Raw genomic sequence first — 22,120 nt, forward strand, 5'->3', positions numbered from 1 at the left:
CCCCCCCCCTCGTATGGGTTGTGGGAGCCTGTAAAACCCTCCTGCCATAGGACTAACCACTCTAATGGCTGGTATGAAGATGGTTACGGTCACGGAAGGAGTGTTAGCGCGGCCAGAAATCCTTCCACCACTTGATACAGTTCCCCAAAGGGAACAGTGTGAAGACACGTACGACGACAACGACTGTTATAGGAATCGCGGCAGCCAATTTACGCACAGCAAGATCCCACAAACATCAGTGAGGTAATGGCCAGATATTGTTAGCCAGGAAACTCGGAGAACACATCTTGGCACAGTGTCATGGGATCTTTTAAGTCCAGGCTGTACTGTGACGCCAGGAGGAATGCAGGCTGCGCTGTACTGTGACAGTCGATACAATACGGGTCAGCTTGACTCAGTCAGTAACGCACTGTGCCTGTGAAAGGGGAATTCAGGAGAAACTTCTTTACCCAGAGAGTGGTGAGGATGTGGAACTCGCGGCCGCAGGGAGTGGTTGAGGCGAATATCACAGATGCATTTAAGGGGAAGCTGGATGAACACATGTGGGAGAAAGGGATAGACGGATATATTGATAGGGTGAGGTGAAGAGGGCTGGGAGGAGGCTGGTGTGGAGCATAAACACCGGCATGGACCAGTTGGGCCAAATGGCCTGTTTCTGTGCTGTGAATACTGGGTAAGTAATGCGTTGCATGTGCAGCACTTTGGGACGTCCTGAGGGTGTGAAAGATGCGGTAGAAATGCAAGACTTTTCTACCCGCTAATTTGTTCTGCAAATGTGACCACAAATATCTCCACCAGGTTCACTAGAAAGGAAGCTGATATTTATATTTAAAAACTGCATCATGTCTGACACACAGCTTGTCCTTGTTCCCATCGTGACCTGGTTAGAGCCACAGACGTTTACAAGATTACAAGATAATTACGGATGAGGAAAGGCCACACGACCCATCTCTAGAACCAGGGGTCACAGTCTCAGGATACGGGGTAGGACATTTAGGACTGAGATGAGGAGAAATTTCTTCACTCAGAGGGTGGTGAACCTGTGGAATTCTCTACCACAGAAGGCTGTGGAGGCCAAGTCACTGAATCTATTTAAGAAGGAGATAGATAGATTTCTAGACACAAAGGGCATCAAGGGGTATGGGGAGAGAGCGGGAATATGGTATTGAGATAGAGGATCAGCCATGATCTTATTGAATGGCGGAGCAGGCTCGAAGGGCCGAATGGCCGACTCCTGCTCCTATTTTTCTATGCTTCTATCTTCGTTCATCCATCTATAGATTCTAACATCGCCCCATTGCAGCAACCAATTGCTTCTTCAATGATTCCCGGGTTTTTGCTTCCATTAGTCTGTCTGGAAATTTATTCCACATGTTGATCACCCTAGCATCATAGAATAGTACAGCACAGGAGGAGGCCACTCGGCCCATCGAGTCTGTGCCGGCCCTTTCGAAGAGCAATCCAGTTAGTCCCACTCCCCCGCTCTTTCTCCATAGCCCTGCAATTTTTCCTCCTTTGGGTATTTACCCTGTGTGAAAAATTTCTTGATATCAGTCTGAAAATGACCTTTTACTCTTCGAACCTGTGCCCTCCAAGTTCTATTCCTGCAGCTTCATTTAAAGAAATATTCTGGTTTGACTTTTTCGATACCCTGAGCTACCTTATATCCCTCGATATGACCAGCTCCCAGGCGCCTCTCTACCAGGCTGGAAAGCCCAATTCTATCCCGATGACTGGGACCTCTGACACTGGGGATTATCCTCGTGGGTTGTCTCTGCCTCCAGGCACATGAATGTTTCTCTTGTTTCTTGGTGACCAGAGATAGACACAGCATTCAAGGTACGGCCTGACCAGAGCGTCCTTTGACTGTGTAGTTCAACATTCTGTTGCCTTTTTTGATTGCTGGCCCATGTTGGTTGGATGTGTTGAGTTGACAGACTCCTGGATCTCTTTCAATCTTCACCCTCAGCTCCTTCAACACCATTCATGGAGTTCCCTATTATTCCTTCCTCTAGGAACAGGAGGGGGCCATTCAGCCCCTCGAGCCGTTTCCGCCATTCAGTTACACCATGACTGATCCGCGCCTCAACCCCATTTAAGCCATATCCCTTGATACCCTTGACATGAATCAGTCATTCATGAAAGAAAGACTTATGAAATAATACTGAGCGGCCTGCGAGTGGCGCTGTCCAGGGAGAGTATAAACACTCGGGCACGGGCCCAGCTTGCGCAGGACATTCTTAACAGGAACTAGTGAAGGACACAACTAGACCTCCATGTTGTAAAATAGTTGATTAAAGCTTTGTTTAACGCTTAGACCCAGTGCCTAGTAGTTTTCTTACGTCAACCCTTACCCAACAAAAATCTATTGAAATTTTCATTGACCCCCAGCCTCAACAGCTTTTTGGGGGAGAGAGTTCCAGATTTCCACCACCCTTTGTGTGAAGAAGTGCTTCCTGACATCACCCCTGAACGGCCTGGCTCTAATTTTAAGGTTCTGCCCCCTTGTTCTGGACCGCCCCCCCCCCCCACCAGAGGAAATAGTTTCTCTCTATCAACTCCTTCAATCATCTGAAACACCTCAATTAGGTCACCCCCTTAATCTTCTAAACCAGAAGGAACACAGGCCCAGTCTGTGGAACCTGTCCTTATAATTTAACCCTTTTAGCCCCGGTATCATTCTGGTGAATCTGCGCTGTTCCCCCTCCAAGGCCGAGATATCCTTCATGGGGTGCGGTTCCCAGAACTGAACGCAGTGTCTAAATGTGGCCTAACCAGAGCTCTATATAACTGAAGCATGACTTCCACCCTTTGTATTCCAGACCTCTTGTGATTCAAGTCAACATTCCAGCAGCCTTTCTGATTGTTTTTTGTACCCGTGCACTAGCTTTTAGTGATTTGTGTACATGGACCTCCAACTCCCTTTGTTCCTCCACAGTTCCTTGTCTCTCACCATTAACAAATTATCTGTAGTACTTAATTGTCTGCATTCAATTCCATCTGCCATTGTTCTTCTTGTTATGTATTTTGTCCAATTCATTGTGTAGTTTCCGAACTTTTTTTAATCGTTTATGGGATGTGGGCGTCGCTGGCAAAGCCAGCATTTATTGCCCATCCCTATTTGCCCTTGAGAAGGTGGTGGTGAGCCACCTTCTTGAATCGCTGCAGTCCGTGTAGTGAAGGTACTCCCACAGCGCTGTTAGGGAGGGAGTTCCAGGATTTTGACCCAGCGACGATGAAGGAACGGCCGATATATTTCCAAGTCAGGGTGGTGTGTGACTTGGAGGAGAACTTGGAGGTGGTGGTGTTCCCATGCGCCTGCTGCCCTTGTCCTTCTAGGTGGAAGAGGTCACGGGTTTGGGAGGTGCTGCTGAAGAAGCCTTGGCGAGTTGCTGTAGTGCATCTTGTAGATGGTACACACTGCAGCCATGGTACGCCGGTGGTGGAGGGAGTGAATGTTTAAGGTGGTGGATGGGGTGCCAATCAAGCGGACTGCTTTGTCCTGGATGGTGTCGAGCTTCTTGAGTGTTGTTGGAGCTGCACTCATCCAGGCAAGTGGAGAGTATTCCATCACACTCCTTACTTGTGCCTTGTAGATGGTGGAAAGGCTTTGGGGAGTCATGAGGTGAGACACTCGCCGCAGAATACTCAGCCGCTGACCTGCTCTTGTAGCCACAGTATTTATGTGGCTGGTCCAGTTAAGTTTCTGGTCAATGGTGACCCCCAGGATGTTGATGGTTGGAGATTCGGCAATGGTAATGCCGTTAAATGTCAAGGGGCAGTGGTTAGACTCTCTCTTGTTGGAGATAGTCATTGCCTGGCACTTGTGTGGCACGAATGTTACTTGCCACTTATCAGCCCAAGCCTGAATGTCGTGCTGCATGCGGGCACGGACTGCTTCATTATCTGAGGAGTTGCGAATGGAATTGAGCACTGCAATCATCAGCGAACATCCCCATTTCTGACCTTATGATGGAGGGAAGTTTCTGAGCTGCCTCTCGTGAACTCCTCTGGTGTGGTATGTCCCACATTCAATTGATGAATGTAAGTTTTTAATATGAAAAATGGTGGTGGAGTTGGGAGTGAGACATCAGAAATTCGCTCCACAGCGCTACCTACTGGCCAGAGCCTGCAACTCTATCGTTAAAGGTGACTGTTTACATAGCCAGTTTCAATGTTAAAAGTGTGACCAAAAGTGATGACAGCAGAAAGTGTGCGCGTAAACAAGATTTTTAATAATATATCTAGACTCTGTTGTTGATATAAATGCTTTTTTAAAATTCCCTTTTCTCTCCCAGGTTGTTCACGAGAATTATTTTTTGTATGTCTTCGCACCAAGTAAAGAGAGTCGACAGAAATGGGTGAGCATGCTGAAAGAAGGTGAGGAGACAGGAAAATCAGTGCAAATAGTGAGCAATGTGACCACATGGGATTCTTGACCCTAGAAATGGACTGAACTGATCATAGAATCATAGAATCATACAGCATTAATGGAGGCCATTCGGCTCATCATGCCTGTGCCGGCTCTTTGAAAGATCGGTCCAATTAATCCCACTACCTGGTGGTTAGGTAGGATTCAGGGATATGGGGAGAAGGTGGGTAGGTGGGGTTGGGGATATGGGGGGAAGGTGGGTGGGTGGGGTTGGGGATATTGGGGGAAGGTGGGTGGGTGGGGTTGAGGGATATGGGGAGAAGGTGGATAGGTGGGGTTGAGGGATATGGGGAGAAGGTGGGTAGGTGGGGTTGAGGGATATGGGGAGAAGGTGGGTAGGTGGGGTTGAGGGATATGGGGAGAAGGTGGGTAGGTGGGGTTGGGGATATGGGGAGAAGGTGGGTAGGTGGGGTTGGGGATGTGGGGAGAAGGTGGGTAGGTGGGGTTGGGGATGTGGGGAGAAGGTGGGTAGGTGGGGTTGAGGGATATGGGGAGAAGGTGGGTAGGTGGGGTTGAGGGATATGGGGAGAAGGTGGGTAGGTGGGGTTGGGGATGTGGGGAGAAGGTGGGTAGGTGGGGTTGGGGATATGGGGAGAAGGTGGGTGGGTGGGGTTGAGGGATGTGGAGAGAAGGTGGGTAGGTGGGGTTGAGGGACATGAATAGTTGAGGTTGGTCTTGGCGAGGGTTTAAACTAATTTGGCGGGGGAATGGGCACCAGGATGTAACATTAGAAAGGGGGAATAAAGTGCTCAAAGGATTTTAAGAGGCAAAGAGCACTAAAGTAAGAAATGGTAAGGTATTAGGTGGGGTCCAACTAAGAGAGAATACAGGATGGTCTAAGATGGGTTTACAGTGCATGTGTGTGAACGCACAAAGTGCAGCAAACAAGGTTAGTGAGCTGCAGTTGTAAATAGCCACATGGGAATATGATGTTGTCGCAATAACTGAGACTTGTCCAAAAAATTGGGTATTAAATATTCCTGGTCATAAAGTGTTCAGGAAAGATAGACAAGGAAAGATAGGGGGTGGTGTGGCAGTATTGGTTAAGGAGAATATTATAGTGCTGGAGAGAGAGGATGTCCTGGCGGGGTCAAGGACAGAATCTATATGGCTAGAGTTAAGAAATAATAGAGGTGCCATTACACTACTGGGTGTGTTCTATAGGCCACCAAATAGTTGGAAAGATATAGAGGAGCAAATTTGCAGAGTAATTACAGCGAGGTGCAAGAATTATAGAGCAGTGATAATGGGGGACTTCAACTATCCTAATATAGACTGGGATCGTAAGTGTAAAGGGCAGAGAGGGAGAAGATTTTCTGAAGTGTGTTCAGGAGAACCTTCTTGATCAGTATGTTTCCGGCCCAATGAGGGAGGAGGCATTACTGGATCTGGTTCTGGGGAATGAGGTGGGTCAAGTGGAGAAAGTGTCAGTAGGTGAACATTTAGGGAACAGTGATCACAGTATCATAAGGTTTAGATTAACTATGGAAAAGGTCAGGGGGCAATCTAGAGTAACAATGTTTAATTGGAGGAAGGCCAATTTCAGTGGGATGAGAACAGATCTGGCCCGGGTAAATTGGAATCAAAGATTGGCAGGCAAACTGTAATCGAACAATGGGCTGCCTTTAAAGAGGAAATAGTTCAGGTACAGTCGAGGTACATTCCCACGAGGGGGAAAGGCAGGGCAACTAAAGTCAGAGCTCCCTGGATGACGAAAGAGATAGAGAGTATGATGAAGCAGAGAAAGAGCGCGTATGACAGATGTCAGGTCGAGAATACATCTGAGAATCAGGCTAAATATAGAAAGGTCAGAGGTGAAGTGAAAAAGAAAATAAGAGGGGCAAAGAGAGGGTATGAGAATTGAATGGCAGCCAACATAAAAGTTCATCCCAAAGTCTTCTATAGGCATAGAAATAGTAAAAAGGAGGAGTGGGGCTGATTAGGGACCAAAACGGAGATTTCTGCACGGAGGTAGAGGGTATGGTTGAGGTACTAAACAAGTACTTTGCATCTGTCTTCACCAAGGAAGAGGATGCTCCCATAGAAATAGTGAAGGAGGAGGAGGTAGTGGAGATAGTTGATGGGATAAACATTTATAAAGAGGAGGTATTAGAAAGGCTGGCTGTACTTAAAGTAGATAAGTCACCAGGAGCAGATGGGATGCACCCTAGGATGCTGAGGGAGGAAATCGCAGAGGTAATTGTTGTGTATGTACCTTTAAGAGAATAACTGGTCTCAGACTGCAGTACCGGCAGTGACCACCCCTGTATAAAAGGCGCCAGTGAGCCTCTGTTGTTTTCAGTTTCACTATTGACTTCCATCAGTAAAGACGTGTTTTGTTTAGCTCCTGCTGTCCGTGTCTCAATCATTCACGGACGTAATACTGGCGACGAGCAGATACGAACCTACCTACAGTCTGCACCACCTCCTGGGATCCATTCCTACGGCGAAGTGAGCAGAGGTCGAGGCCAGAAAGAAAAGAAAGTAAGAGGCAGTAGAAACGGGCGTCGACCGTGGGCATCCGCCCCTGTGTTGCGGAGTTGAAGATTGCTGGAGAAGCTGTCGGAAGCGGGGCCTGGTTCCTGTCGACAGTGCTTCAGCTAATCGGGCTGGTGGCAGGTAGTGCACTGATCCTTCCTGGGCTGCGGCGGTCGCGAACTCGAGCGGGTGGTTTGCAACGGGGCCGAGCAGCGTTGTCGGGAAGAAGAGAGAGAGAGGGTGGAGCACACAGGGCGCGGCCGGTGCTACGAAGCCGGGCTGCGTATAGACCCGCGAAGAGGGAGGCAAGAGTCCCACAGGGTTGTTCCACGACGGGAAGATAATAAAAAAAGAAATATTAAACGCGCAACAAACCGCGAGGAGCTGCAGGTTGCAACGGGAACTGCGGAAAGCAGCGCTAACAACAGCGGGGAAGAAGGCAAAGCGCGGGAGGCGCCATCTTAATCAGCGGGGATGAAGGCAAAGCGCGGGAGGCACCATTTTGTTAAATCAGGGAAGAAGGCAAAGCGCGGGAGGCGCCATTTTAGATTTGCAAGATGCCGAAGACTGGCTGTATCACTGCTTTTGATAATACAATAGAGGACTGGACCACGTATGTGGAAAGAGTCAAGGTATATTTCGAGGCAAACGAAATAGCGGAGGAGAAAAAGGCATCGATATTGCTAAACTTAATGGGCGCTAGAACGTACGGCCTATTGCGGGACCTGATTACTCCAGCCAACCCGAAGGTGAAGAGTTTTAACGAAATTGTTGCTGTCCTACAGGAACACCTAAACCCTGCACCACTGTTGATAGCAGAAAGATTTAAATTCCACAGGAGAACTCAGCATAAAGATGAGAGCAATGCTGAGTACCTTACGGAACTACGCAAGCTATCAAACCACTGCCAGTTCGGAGCAGGACTGGCAGATACCCTACGGGACAAATTTGTCTGTGGACTCCTGAGTGAAGGAACACAGAAGAAGTTACTCTCAGAGAAAGAGCTGACGCTAGATAAGGCTTTCAGCGTGGCAGTATCGTATGAAGCAGCAGCCAGGGGAGCTGCAGAGATTCAACAAAAACCACAGGAATACGGCACCCACGAAATGACACGGGGATTTGCAAAATGTTATCGCTGCGGCAGAACTAACCATGACCAGAAGGACTGCTGGTCCAAAGACAAAATATGCAGGCAATGCGGGAAGATGGGACACATTGCACGAGTTTGCAGGTCTGGGAAGAAGACCAGCAACAACAAAAAGGCTACTAAGGAACCGTACAAGAAAGTACAAAAGATGACGGACAGTAGTTCCGAAGACCAGATGAGCGATAGTGAATCCGGGAACAGGAGACTAAGCTGTCTTAAACTTCACAATGTAATCGCAAAAGAGGATCACTGAACCATTTGGGTCACCCTCACGATAGCAGGGTCCCAAGTTAAAATGGAATTGGATACAGGATCAGCGCTAACCGTCATGAATCGACGAGACTACGAGCGGCTATTTTCACACATACCCTTGAGAGAGACATCCATCGTCTTGACGACGTATACGGGGCAAAAAGTATACCCCAGAGGAAAAATAAGGGTGCCTGTCGAATACAACGGCAAGAAAATACGGAAATTGTATCTCTACATACTGCCAAATGGTGGACCACCGTTATTGGGACGGGAATGGATCAGGCAGATAAACTTAGATTGGCACTCCATTCATGCAATGACGGTGGACGGTAAAAAAGATGAAGACGTCACTCCTGGACGATTGTCAACAATCTTAGCTAACGCCAAAGAGGTATTTCAACAAGAACTGGGCACGCTTAAAGGCGTAACCGCCTCAATAAAAATAGAAGAGAATGCAGTTCCCAAGTTTTTCAAAGCAAGACCGATACCATATGCAATTCGCCCAGCCGTCGAGGCAGAGCTGGAGAATCTGGAGAAGGCAGGCGTGTTGTCTAAGGTCGACTGGAGCGAGTGGGCGACACCCATCGTTCCTGTCATGAAGAAAACGTTAAGCAATAAGTCCGGGGAGCCAAAGAAGATTCGCATCTGTGGGGATTTCAAGGTGACGGTGAACCCAGTCCTTCACACAGTACAATATCCTCTTCCAAGGATTGAAGACATCTTCGCTTCATTGTCTGGAGGGAAGCGTTTTACAAAAATTGACCTAGCACAAGCATATTTGCAGATGGAGGTTGAAGAGTCCTCTAGGAAGTATCTCACAATAAACACTCACAAAGGTCTTTACCAGTATCATCGATTGGTATTCGGAGTAGCATCGGCTCCGGCGATATGGCAAAGAGCGATGGAACAAGTCCTGCAAGGGATTCCGGGGACTCAGTGTTACTTGGACGACATCCTTGTGACAGGTGAAGATGACAGTGAACACCTTAACAACCTAGAACAGGTGCTCACTAGACTACGGGAACATGGGCTGCGAGCCAACCGCCCCAAGTGCGAATTTTTTAAGAAACAGATATCGCATTGTGGCCACGTGATTGATGAAGAGGGGTTACATAAGTCCCCTGACAAAATTGAAGCGGTTGTTAAGGCCCCAGCGCCTGAAAATGTGTCGCAACTGAGGTCATTCCTCGGATTGGTGAATTACTACCATAAGTTTTTGCCGAATTTGTCGACAATTCTGCACCCACTGAACGCCCTGCTACGAACGGGGGTAGCATGGAAATGGAGTGATGATTGTAAGCGGGCCTTTCAGAAGAGTAAGGACTTAATCACTTCAAGGGAAGTATTGGCTCACTACGACCCAGCACTGCCGATCAGGCTGGCGTGTGATGCGTCTCCCTAAGGCATTGCGGCGGTACTGTCACATAAATTCCTTGATGGTTTAGAGAGGCCGATAGCTTTTGCGTCACGCTCGTTAACTTCTGCCGAGCGTAACTACGCCCAGATTGACAGAGAGGCCCTCAGCCTAGTGTGGGGTGATGAAGAAGTTCAATCACTACCTGCACGGTCAAAAATTTACTCTACTAACCGATCATCAACCTCTTGTCTCCATTTTCAACCCTCAGAAGGGCGTACCGATAATGACAGTACAACGGCTGCAGAGGTGGTCCGTTTTCCTAGGGGCACACCAATATGACATCGAGTACAAAGGAACTAAACAGCATGGAAATGCTGATGGATTGTCACGCCTACCGTTGCCGACGGTGGAAGAAGAAGACCTTGCAGTGGATCCAATGGAGTTATTCCACTCGACCATAGTCGAATGTCTCCCTGTGACGAATGCAAACATAGAAAAGGAAACACGGAATGACCCGACACTATCACGGGTCTATGATTTAACGGTGAAGGGATGGCCAGCACATGGCGAACCACTGCTGCCAGCATTCTCGCCGAGAAGAGAACAGCTGTCAGTGTGCAGAGGAACCTTGATGTGTAGATCCAGAGTAGTAATTCCACCTAAGTTGACGGATAGAGTGCTCAATGAGCTTCATGAGGGTCATCTGGGTGGGGTAAAAATGAAGAACTTAGCCAGAGCGTTTGTGTGGTGGCCGGGAATCGATAGAGAAATCGAAGAGATGACCAAGAGCTGTGCAGGATGCCAGAAGGTCCAAAACGCCCCACCACAAGCTCCTCTGCATCCATGGGAGTGGCCCTCATCTCCATGGCAAAGGGTGCACATTGATTTTGCTGGTCCCTTCATGGACTCGATGTTTTTAATTGCGGTGGATGCACATTCAAAGTGGCCAGAGGTAATAAAAATGTCCTCAACCACCACGGAAAAAACTATCACAGTTTTACGAACCATATTCGCCAGGAATGGGCTGCCTGAACAGATTTGCTCTGACAATGGACCACAGTTTGTGTTTGAAGAGTTCCGGAGGTTCTTAAAGAACAATGGGGTTAAGCATTACACATCTGCCCCATATCATCCAGCCACTAACGGATTGGCTGAGAGGTTTGTCCAAACATTCAAGAAGGCTATCAAGGCAATGTGTAATGAAGATATACCCCTACAACACAAGGTGGACAACTTCTTGTTTGCCTACCGGAATGCGACACATGCGGTTACCAACCAAACTCCAGCCATGATGTTCTTCAATCGAAGACTACGATGCCGCTTGGATTTGGTTAAGCCAAACGTCCGAAGAGATGTGGAGAACAGGCAGTTTCAGAATATGAATGAAAGGCCGACCAAGAGTTTTAAGATAGGTCAACCAGTTTTGGCCCGGGACTACCGCACTGAGAAATGGCAGCCAGGAACGATTTGTACACGACAAGGACCTCTCATGTATACCGTGGACGTTGGGGAGAGCATTGTAAGATGCCATGCTGACCAGATTCTAGAGTCACTGGAAAACGTCAACTCCACACCACGATCTGATACACCTGGTAATGAAATCGACGTTCCAATTGCAGTTACCGCAGAACCGGTAATATTGGAAGCAGATGAACCAAACAACGACATTGATCCCTACTCAACATTGCCAGAAGAACCTGATACCCCAAAGAGACGTTATCCAGACAGAATCAGGAAGCCTCCTCAAAGACTGAACTTATAATTGCTTAAACTTAACCAATGTATCTAGCAACCGCATTTGTGATTGTAATTAGTTATCATTTAGTTGTTAAATGAATGTTATGTACTGTTTATCTAAAAGGGGAGGAATTGTTGTGTATGTACCTTTAAGAGAATAACGGGTCTCAGACTGCAGTACCGGCAGTAACCACCCCTGTATAAAAGGCGCCAGTGAGCCTCTGTTGTTTTCAGTTTCACTGTTGACTTCCATCAGTAAAGACTTGTTTTGTTCAACCCCTGCTGTCCGTGTCTCAATCATTCACGGACGTAATAGTACTGGCCATAATATTCCAATCCTCCATAGATACGGGGCATGGTGCCAGAGGACTGGAGAATTGCAAATGTTACACCCTTGTTCAAAAAAGGGTGTAAGGATAAACCCAGCAACTACAGGCCAGTCAGTTTAACCTCGTTACTGGGGAAGCTTTTAGAAACAGTAATCAGGGACAAAATTAACAGTCACTTGGATTGGTGTGGATTAATTAAGGAAAGTCAGCACGGATTTGTTAAAGACAAATCGTGTTTAACTAATACAATAGCATAATACTGCGGATGCTGGAAATCAGAAATAACAACAGAAAATGCTGGAAACACTCAGCAGGCTGTAATGATATCAGCAAATAGTGATGGTATTTGCCTGTTTGATTATGATGCCTTACCAGCATGTTTGCCTGATTGATTACTTATGCCTGACCAGCAGAGGGCATGTGAGAGACAAGCAGTTTAGTTTTACTTTCGCTTTAGATGGATCTCTAAGATGGTGTCTCCTGTAATGCTGTTAACTGAGTTGAGCATACTTTAGATAAAAAGACATCTCTTTCATGAATGTGTCGTCATTGAACCCACATACAAATCAATACATGGTGTCAGAAGTGATTGAAAGAGATGAAGAGGAAAAATCTGAAGTTAAATCAGCTCTCCACATATTAGCAAGCCAAAAGAGAACTTATCTCTTCCTATCTTGACTCTATCTTTTCTCCCCTTGTCCAGTCTCTTCCCACCTACATCCGCGACTCTTCGGACGCCCTCCGCCACTTTAACAGTTTCCAGTTTCCTGGCCCCAACCGCTTCCTTTTCACCATGGACGTACAATCCCTCTACACCTCCATCCCCCACCCGGATGGCCTGAGGGCGCTCCGCTTCTTCCTTGAACAGAGGCCCAACCAGTCCCCATCCACCACGACCCTCCTCCGCCTGGCTGAACTTGTTCTCACACTGAACAACTTCTCCTTTAACTCCACTCATTTCCTCCAAATCAAAGGTGTTGCCATGGGTACCCGCATGGGTCCTAGCTATGCCTGCCTTTTCGTGGGCTATGTGGAACAATCTTTGTTCCAGTCCTACTCGGGTCCCCTCCCTCACCTCTTTTTCCGATACATTGATGATTGTATCGGTGCCGTTTCCTGCTCTCGCCCCGAACTTGACAATTTCATTCACTTTGCCTCCAATTTCCACCCTTCCCTCACCTTCACATGGTCCATCTCGGACTCTTCCCTTCCCTTCCTCGACTTCTCCGTCTCCATCTCTGGGGATAGGTTATCGACCAATATTTACTACAAGCCCACTGACTCCCACAGCTACCTGGACTACACTTCCTCCCACCCCGCTTCCTGTAAGGACTCTATTCCATTCTCCCAGTTTCTCTGCCTCCGCCGTATCTGCTCCGACGACGCCACCTTCCACACCAGTGCTTCAGACATGTCTTCCTTTTTCCGCAACCGAGGATTCCCCTCTACTGTGGTTGACACTGCCCTCGACCGTGTTAGTTCTATCTCCCGCACTTCTGCCTCACCCCTGCCCCTCCCTCCCGGAACCACGATAGGGTTCCCCTTGTCCTCACCTTTCACCCCACCAGCCTCCACATTCAATGGATCATCCTCCGGCATTTCCGCTACCTCCAAAGTGATCCCACCACCAAACGTATCTTCCCCTCCCCTCCCCTTTCAGCATTCCGCAGGGACCGCTCCCTCCGAGACACCCTAGTCCACTCCTCTATCACCCCAAACAGCCCTTCCTCTTCGCCTGGCACCTTCCCGTGCAAGCGGAGGAGATGTAACACCTGCCCCTATACCTCCCCCCTTCCCACTGTCCAGGGCCCCAAACACCCCTTCCAGGTGAAACAGCGATTTACTTGTACTTCTCGCAATCTAGTATACTGTATTCGCTGCTCACGATGCGGTCTCCTCTACATTGGGGAGACCAAACGCAGATTGGGTGACCGCTTTGCGGAACACCTCCGTTCAGTCCATAAGGGTGACCCCGAGCTTCCGGTCGCCTGTCATTTTAATTCACCGCTCCATTCCCACTCGGACCTCACCGTCCTTGGCCTCTTGTATTGTTCCATGGAAGCTCAACGTAAACTCGAGGAACAGCACCTCATCTTCCGATTAGGCAGTCTGCAGCCTTCCGGACTCAATATCGAGTTCAACAATTTCAGATCATAAGCTCGGCCCCCATTTCATTTTCTCTTGTAATTGTTCCACTCCTTTCCCCCCCCCCCTTTCCTTTTGTTTCTCTCTCACACCTGGCAGCTATCTTTTGCCCTGCCAGTACACTTTACACCTAATCCCAGCCTATTACCATCTCGTCTAGCTTCTAATCTCTTTTACTTCTTTTGTTTCTTTTATTCTTTTGTCCGATCGCAGCCCTGCCTCCGATCTAGTTTCTTTTCTTTCCAGTTTTGAAGAAGGGTCCAACCCGAAACGTCAACTCAAATTTCTCTCCACGGATGTTGCCTGACCTGCTGAGTTTTTCCAGCATTTTCTGTTGTTATAAAAGAGAACATCGTTACTTACCATTGGAGAATAGCTAACGAAGTGAAAAAATGGAAGGTTTACACCCACCGGCGAAGCTTCAGTTGACAGGTAATGTGGCTGAAAATTGGAGAAGGTTCAAACAACGTTTGGAATTGTATTTAGCGGCAATAGGAGCTGACGAGAAAAGTGATAAAATGAAAGCGTCAGTGTTCTTACATGTCGTGGGTGATGAAGCGCTGGAGGTGTATAATAACTTCACATTCGCTGCTGATGGAGACAAAATGAAGCTAGATAAAATAATGGAACAGTTTGAGGCCTACTGCATACCTAAACGTAACGTGATGTTTGAGAGGCACAGATTTTTCACATGTGTACAGAAAACGGGAGAGACTATTGATCAGTATGTGACTGAACTGAGAAACCGAAGCAAAACATGTGAATTTGGGGGACTGTCAGATTCGCTGATAAAAGACAGACTGGTGTGTGGTATTCCAGATAATGGTCTAAGGGAAAGACTGCTAAGAGAGCAAGATCTAGACCTGGGAAAAGCCATAGAACTGTGTAGGGCTACAGAGACTGTGAAGTCGCAGGCAAAGGAGCTGTTCAGTGACAGTAGCTGCAACGTGGATGCAGTGAGTAAGAACGGACACAAACCGTTTAACAAAAAGAGCGCCAATGTGAAAAAAGAGGCGTGGCCAGCGAACAAAAATGAAAGGGGCAATTGAAAGTCATGTGGTCGATGCGGTACACAGCATACGCCAAAAAAGTGTCCAGCATATGGTAAAAAATGCAATAGTTGCAACAAAAACAACCATTATGCCCGTTGCTGTAAGAATCAAGCGCAACAAAGCAAGGTCCATGCAGTAGCTGAAAGCGAGATAGAGGAGTTCTATGTAGATGTTGTGTCTGAAAACAAAAAAGAAGAAAGAGACTGGATGTTGACACTAAAAGTGAATGACATACATATTCCATTTAAATTGGATACTGGAGCACAAGTTAATGTGATATCAGAGACTGATTTTAAGAAAATTAGACCCAGACCAAAGATACATGGAATAAAAGTGAAAGTGACAGGATACTCAGGTACTGATATACCAGTGAAAGGAAGATGCATTGTTAAAGTAACACACAAGAACAGAGAGCACACGCTAGCATTAATCGTGGTGCCAAAGGAGGTGCAAGCCATACTAGGTTTAAAAGCCTGTGAGAGACTGAACCTGGTAAAGAGAGTCCTCATTGTGGAAAGCGAAGGAGAGACAGTCTATGATGAACTCATGAAAGAGTACAACGACCTATTTAAGGGTCTAGGCTGCATTCCAGGAGAACACACGATCAGAGTAGATAAAAGTATGACACCGGTTATACATCCATGCAGAAAAGTTCCGTTTGCTCTTCAAAAGCAACTGAAGGCAGAGTTGGACAGGATGGAAAGCCTGAACGTGATTCAGAAGATAGATGAGCCAACTGAGTGGGTGAGTTCCCTCGTCGTTGTGGACAAAAAGAATGGAAAGCTCAGAATTTGCCTGGATCCAAGAGATCTAAACAGAGCAATAAAGAGAGAGCACTTCAAGCTTCCTACACGTGAGGAAATCATGTCACAGTTTGCAAATACAAAGTATTTCAGCAAGTTAGATGCATCATCAGGATTTTGGCAGATGAAATTGGACGAAGCAAGTTCAAGACTGTGCACGTTCAACAGTCCATTTGGCAGATACAGATTCCTAAGGTTACCATTTGGCATTGCCTCAGCTCCTGAAGTGTATCACAAAACTATCCATATGATCTATGAGCATCTGGAGGGAGTTGATACATCAATGGATGACATCATAGTATGGGGAACCACGAGAACTGAGCATGACGAGAGACTGAAAAAAGTGCTGGAAGCAACAAGGAAAACAAACCTGAAGCTGAATAGAGAGAAATGCCAGCTCGGGGTGACAGAACTGACATTCGTGGGACATATCCTTAGCAGTGAGAGCATCAGACCAGATCCCAGAAAGGTGTCCGCCATTGAGAATATGCCAAAGCCACAATGCAAAAAGGACTTGCAGAGGTTTAATGGAATGATCAACTACATGGGTAAATTCATATCCAACCTCTCAGAAAAGATGGCGCCACTGAGACGACTAACTGAAAAGAACATAGAATGGGAATGGAATCATGAGCATGAGAAGTCATGGAGCGATCTAAAGAAACTGCTCACAGAGGAACCAGTTCTGAGGTTTTATGACCCAGCGAGACCCATCAAGATATCATCAGATGCATCACAGAGTGGGCTCGGTGCCGTTCTTCTGCAAAAATATGACTACTGGCAACCTATTGCATATGCATCGCGCTCAATGACAGGCGCGGAGACGCGATATGCTCAAATAGAAAAGGAGCTGCTCAGCATCACATACGCCTGTGAAAGATTTCACCAGTTTGTGGCAGGACAAGCAATCAGTGTAGAGACTGACCATAAGCCCTTGATTGCATTGTTCCAAAAGCCACTAAATAGCTGTCCGCTTAGAATACAAAGAATGATGATCAGGCTGCAATGCTATACACTGAATGTTGCGTACACACCGGGTAAGCTGATGTATACAGCAGACACGTTGTCCAGAGCTGTTGACCCAAGTGAGCCCGCAAACACCAAAATGGATGAAAAAGTGAACGCCTACGTGGACATGATCACAAGTGCACTGCCCATAGCAGATGCAAAAATGGAGCTCATAAAGACTGAGACAAACAAGGATGAAACAATGAGACGACTGAGGAAAAGCATCTTGGATGGATGGCCCAACATGAAGCAAGACTGCTCACCTGACATGGCAGAGTACTGGAACTGCAGGGCGGAACTATCAGTGGTTGAAGACATCATCTACAAAGGAAGTAAAATAGTTATCCCAAAGAGTCTGAGAAGAGAGATGCTAAAAAGGATCCATGGAGGACAGCTGGGAATCGAAAAGTGTAAGAAAAGAGCACGAGAGGTGATGTACTGGCCATGAATCAACCAAGATGTGACAAATGAGGTGTCAAACTGCACAATATGCCTGAAATATCGAGCAAGCAATCCGGTAGAACCACTAAAGCCACACCCAGCACCAGACAGACCTTACCAGAAGGTAGGCGCTGACCTATTTGCATGTCAAGGGAAGGACTATCTTGTAGTCACAGACTATTACTCCCTGTATCCAGAAGTTTGTAGACTGTACACCACCACTGCAGATGCTGTGATAACATGTATGAAAGCCATATTCTCCAGACATGGCGTGGCAAGCGAGGTCTTCACAGACAACGGACCCCAGTTTTACAATGCAAGTTTCCGACACTTTGCCAAAGAGTGGGACTTTGTCCACACAACGTCAAGTCCTCACTTTCCACAGTCCAATGGACTAGTGGAAAAATCAGTCCAGACAGTGAAAAGACTGATGTACAAGGCAAAAGACAGTGGAACTGACTTCTACCAAAGCATGCTTGTATACCGCACAACGCCGCTCGAGTGTGGTATGTCACCAGCCCAACTCCTTATGGGACGTCGGCTAAGGTCAAACCTACCCATCCCGGAGAACCTCCTGAAAACAAAAGAGGGGGAGAAAGTGAGAAAGTTCAAAGAACAACAGAAAGAAAAGCAAAAGTACTACTATGACAGAGGAACACAAAACCTACCTGAACTCCACACTGGTGACCAAGTAAGATTCAAAGACAAAACAAACATATGGACTCAGAAGGGAACTGTCCTGAGTGAAGTTCAACCAAGATCATACACCATTCAGACAGATGAGGGTGCTGTTCTGCGAAGAAATCGTCGAGATCTTCTCAGGGGACCAGCCACAGCAGGTCAAAAGACTGATACTGTTGAACAACCTGATCGCACAGCAGGTCAAAAGACTGATACTGTTGAACAACCTGATCACACAGCTGAGAAACCATCATCTGAGGCAACAACTCAGATTCAAGGACAATCAATCAGAAAATCCTCAAGACACGTGAAGCCTCCTGAGAGACTCATTGAGCAAATTTTTAAGGACTCTTGTTATAGAAGGAAGTAATGTTATCTTATTCTTTCTTCAAGTTCTAGTGTATTTACATATTTCATGTGAACACACAAAGCAAGGTTAAAAAACCTTGATAATGATAATGATAATGTAAGTTCATTAAGTGTTACAGTTAAAATGAAGAGTAATACAAAGAAAACATGTTGTTAGATAAAAGTAAAATACTTTTGTTTTAAGAAAGGGAGATGTAATGATATCAGCAAATAGTGATGGTATTTGCCTGTTTGATTATGATGCCTTACCAGCATGTTTGCCTGATTGATTACTTATGCCTGACCAGCAGAGGGCATGTGAGAGACAAGCAGTTTAGTTTTACTTTCGCTTTAGATGGATCTCTAAGATGGTGTCTCCTGTAATGCTGTTAACTGAGTTGAACATACTTTAGATAAAAAGACATCTCTTTCATGAATGTGTCGTCATTGAACCCACATACAAATCAATACACAGGCCAGGCAGCATCTGTGGAGAGAGAAACAGAGTTAACGTTTCAGGTCTGGGACCCTTCATCAGAACTGGTAAAAGTTGGAGATGTAACAGGTTTTAAGCAGATGCAGAGGCAAGGAAAGGGGGGAGGGGAGGGGAGGAAGGAACTAAAGGGACGGTCTGTGTTAGGATTGAAGACAGGAGAGATTAAATGTTGCAAATGGGGATGGCAGAATCATCAACAGCTGCCGCCTGAAAAAATGGGGGCCGAGGTTATGATCTGAAATTGTTGCTCTCAATGTTGAGTCCAGAAGGCTGTAAAATGCCTAATCGGAAGATGAGGTGCTGTTCCTCGAGCTTATGCTGAGCTTCAGTGGAACAATGCAAGAGGCCGAGGACGGTGAGGTCCGAGTGGGAATGGAGCGGTGAATTAAAGTGACAGGCGACCGGAAGCTCGGGGTCCCCCTTACGGACTGAACGGAGGTGTTCCGCAAAGCGGTCACCCAATCTGCGTTTGGTCTCCCCAATGTAGAGGAGACCACATCATGAGCAGCGAATACAGTATAATAGATTGCAAGAAGTACAAGTAAATCGCTATTTCACCTGGAAGGGGTGTTTGGGGCCCTGGACAGTGGGAAGGGAGGAGGTAAAAGGGCAGGTGTTGCATCTCCTGCGCTTGCACGGGAAGGTGCCGTGGGGAGGGGTGGGGCTGTTGGGGGTGATTGAGGAGTGGACCAGGGTGTTGCGGAGGGAGCGGTCCCTTCGGAATGCTGAAAGGGGTGGGGAGGGAAAGATGCGTTTGGTGGTGGGATCACGTTGGAGGTGGCAGAAATGGCGGAGGATGATCCGTTGAATGTGGAGGCTGGTGGGGTGAACGGTGAGGCCAAGGGGAACCCTATCATGGCTCTGGGAGGGAGAAGGGGTGAGAGCAGAAGTGCAGGAAATGGAATGTACACAGTCAAGGTCCGTGTCAACCACAGTAGAGGGGAATCCTCGGTTGAGGAAAAAGGAAGACCTGTTGGAAGCACTAGTATGGAAGGTGGCATCGTCAGAGCAGATGCGGTGGAGACGGAGAAACTGGGAGAATGGAATAGAGTCCTTACAGGAAGCGGGGTGGGAGGAAGTGTAGTCCAGGTAGTTGTGGGAGTCAGTGGGCTTGTTGTGGATGTTTGTCGAAAGCCTATCGCCAAAAATGGAGGCAGAGAAGTAAAGGAAGGGAAGGGAAGAGTCGGAGATGGACCATGTGAAGGTGAAGGAAGGGTGGAAATTGGAAGCAGATCTTTCAATTAGGCACTTTACAGCCTTCTGGACTCAACATTAAGTTCAACAATTTCAGACTATAACTCCCCCATTTTTTCAGGCGGCAGCTGTTGATGATTCTGCCATCCCCATTTGCAACATTTAATCTCTCCTGTCTTCAATCCGAGCACAGACCGTCCCTTTAGTTCCTTCCTCCCCTCCTCCGCCCCTTTCCTTGCCTCTGCACCCGCTTAAAACCTGTTAAATCTCCAACTTTTACCAGTTCTGATGAAGGGTCACAGACCTGAAACGTTAAATCATTTTCTCTCCTCACGGGTGTTGCCTGGCCTGCTGAGTGTTTCCAGCAGTTTCTGTTGTTATTTCTTGTTTATCTAATTTGATTGAGTTCTTTGATGAGGTAACAGAGAGGGTTGATGAGGGCAATGCGGTTGACGTGGTGTACATGGATTTCCAAAAGGCGTTTGACAAAGTGCCACATAATAGGCTTTCCAGCAAAGTTGAAGCCCATGGAATAAAAGGGATAGTGGCAGCATGGATACGGAATTGGCTAAGTGACAGGAAACCGAGAGTAGTGGTGAACGGTTGTTTTTCGGACTGGAGGAAGGTATACAGTGGTGTTCCCCAGGGGTCGGTACTCGGACCACTGCTTTTCTTGATATATATTAATGAGTTGGACTTGGGTGTACAGGGCACAATTTCAAAATTTGCAAATGAAACAAAACTTGGAAGTGTAGTGAACAGTGAGGAGGATAGTGACAGACTTCAGGAAGACATAGACAGGCTGGTGAAATGGGCGGACACGTGGCAGATGAAATTTAACGCAGAAAAGTGTGAAGTGATACATGTTGGTGGAAAGAATGAGGAGAGGCAATATAAACTAAAGGGTACAATCCTGAAGGAGGTGCACGAACAGAGAGACCTGGGGGTATGTGTGCACAAATCATTGAAGGTGGCAGGGCAGGTTGAGAAAGTGGTTAAAAAAGCTTACGGGATCCTTGGCTTCATAAATAGAGGCTTAGAGTCCAAAAGTAAGGAAGTTATGACGAACCTTTATAAAACACTGGTTCGGCCTCAACTGGAGTATTGTGTCCAATTCTGGGCACCGCACTTTAGGAAGGATGTGAAGGCCTTAGAGAGGGTCCAGAAAAGATTTACGAGAATGATTCCAGGGATGAGGGACTTCAGTTACGTGGATGGACTGGAGAAGCTGGGGTTGTTCTCCTTAGAGCAGAGAAGGTTGAGAGGAGATTAGATCGAGGTGTTCAAAATCATGAGGGGTCTGGACAGAGTAGAGAGAGAGAAACTGTTCCCATTGGCGGAAGGGTCGAGAACCAGAGGACACAGATTTAAGGTGATTGGCAGAAGAACTAAAGGCGACGTGAGGAAAAACTTTTTTACGCAGCGAGTGGTTAGGATCTGGAATGCGCTGCCTGAAAGGGCGGTGGAGGCAGATTCAATCATAGCTTTCAAAAGGGAGTTGGATAATTATCTGAAAGAAATAAATTTGTGGGGCTACGGGGTAAGGGCGGGGGAGTGGGACTAGCTGAAATGCTCTTGCAGAGAGCTGGCACGGGCTCGAGGGGCCGAATGGCCTCCTTCCGTGCTGTAACCATTCTATGATTCTATGATTCTATGAAAGAGACAGGTCTGTTAAGTCTAATTGTGCTTTTCTGATATTAAAAGTAAGGGTGAAATTAATTACCTCTGTTTATTGTAATTATTAATCACGGGAAAATCCAGAACAAGGGGGAATAATCATGAATTTGAGCTAGACTGTTTAGGAGTGAAATCAGGAAGCACTTTTTCACAGAAAGGGTAATGGAAATCTGGAACTCCCTCCCCCCCCGCCCCCGCAAAAGGCTAAGGAAGCTGGGGGTCAATTGGAGCTTTCAAGGCTGAGATTGATAGGTTATTGTTGGGTAAGGGTATCGAGGGATAGGGAACCAGGGCAGGTCAATGAGTTGAGGTACAGATCAGCCGCGATCTGATTGAATGCAGGAATAGGCTCGAGGGGCTGAATGGCCTCCTCCTGTTCCTATGTTTCACTGTTCCGAAGCAGATATACACCCTGGGCTAAAAATTCTACCCGGTAGTGCCCGGGCCGCTGTGCCGCCGGCGATAACGTCATCACCGTGCGCCGTGACCCCTTAGCGCCTCGCCGTGGTCCCTTACCACCCCGTGGCAGCCACGGGCGGTGTC

The 22,120-nt window shown here is 47.2% G+C and overlaps 1 protein-coding gene across 2 annotated transcripts in view; it reads left to right on the forward strand.

The window, feature by feature from the left end:
- Positions 1-22,120, forward strand: part of LOC147114396 (tyrosine-protein kinase ITK/TSK-like) — a 200,001-nt gene that overhangs the window by 108,307 nt on the left and 69,574 nt on the right. For both annotated transcript variants that reach the window (XM_085996069.1, XM_085996070.1), the window contains exon 3: positions 4,299-4,380. In XM_085996069.1, the coding sequence (XP_085852195.1) occupies positions 4,299-4,380 (82 nt within the window). The remainder of the gene's footprint in view (positions 1-4,298; positions 4,381-22,120) is intronic.

The sequence above is a fragment of the Somniosus microcephalus genome, chromosome 8 (assembly GCF_052327205.1).
Source record: "Somniosus microcephalus isolate GS21.2 chromosome 8, FLI_Smic_1.0, whole genome shotgun sequence".
NCBI classification, from domain to species: Eukaryota; Metazoa; Chordata; class Chondrichthyes; order Squaliformes; family Somniosidae; genus Somniosus; species Somniosus microcephalus.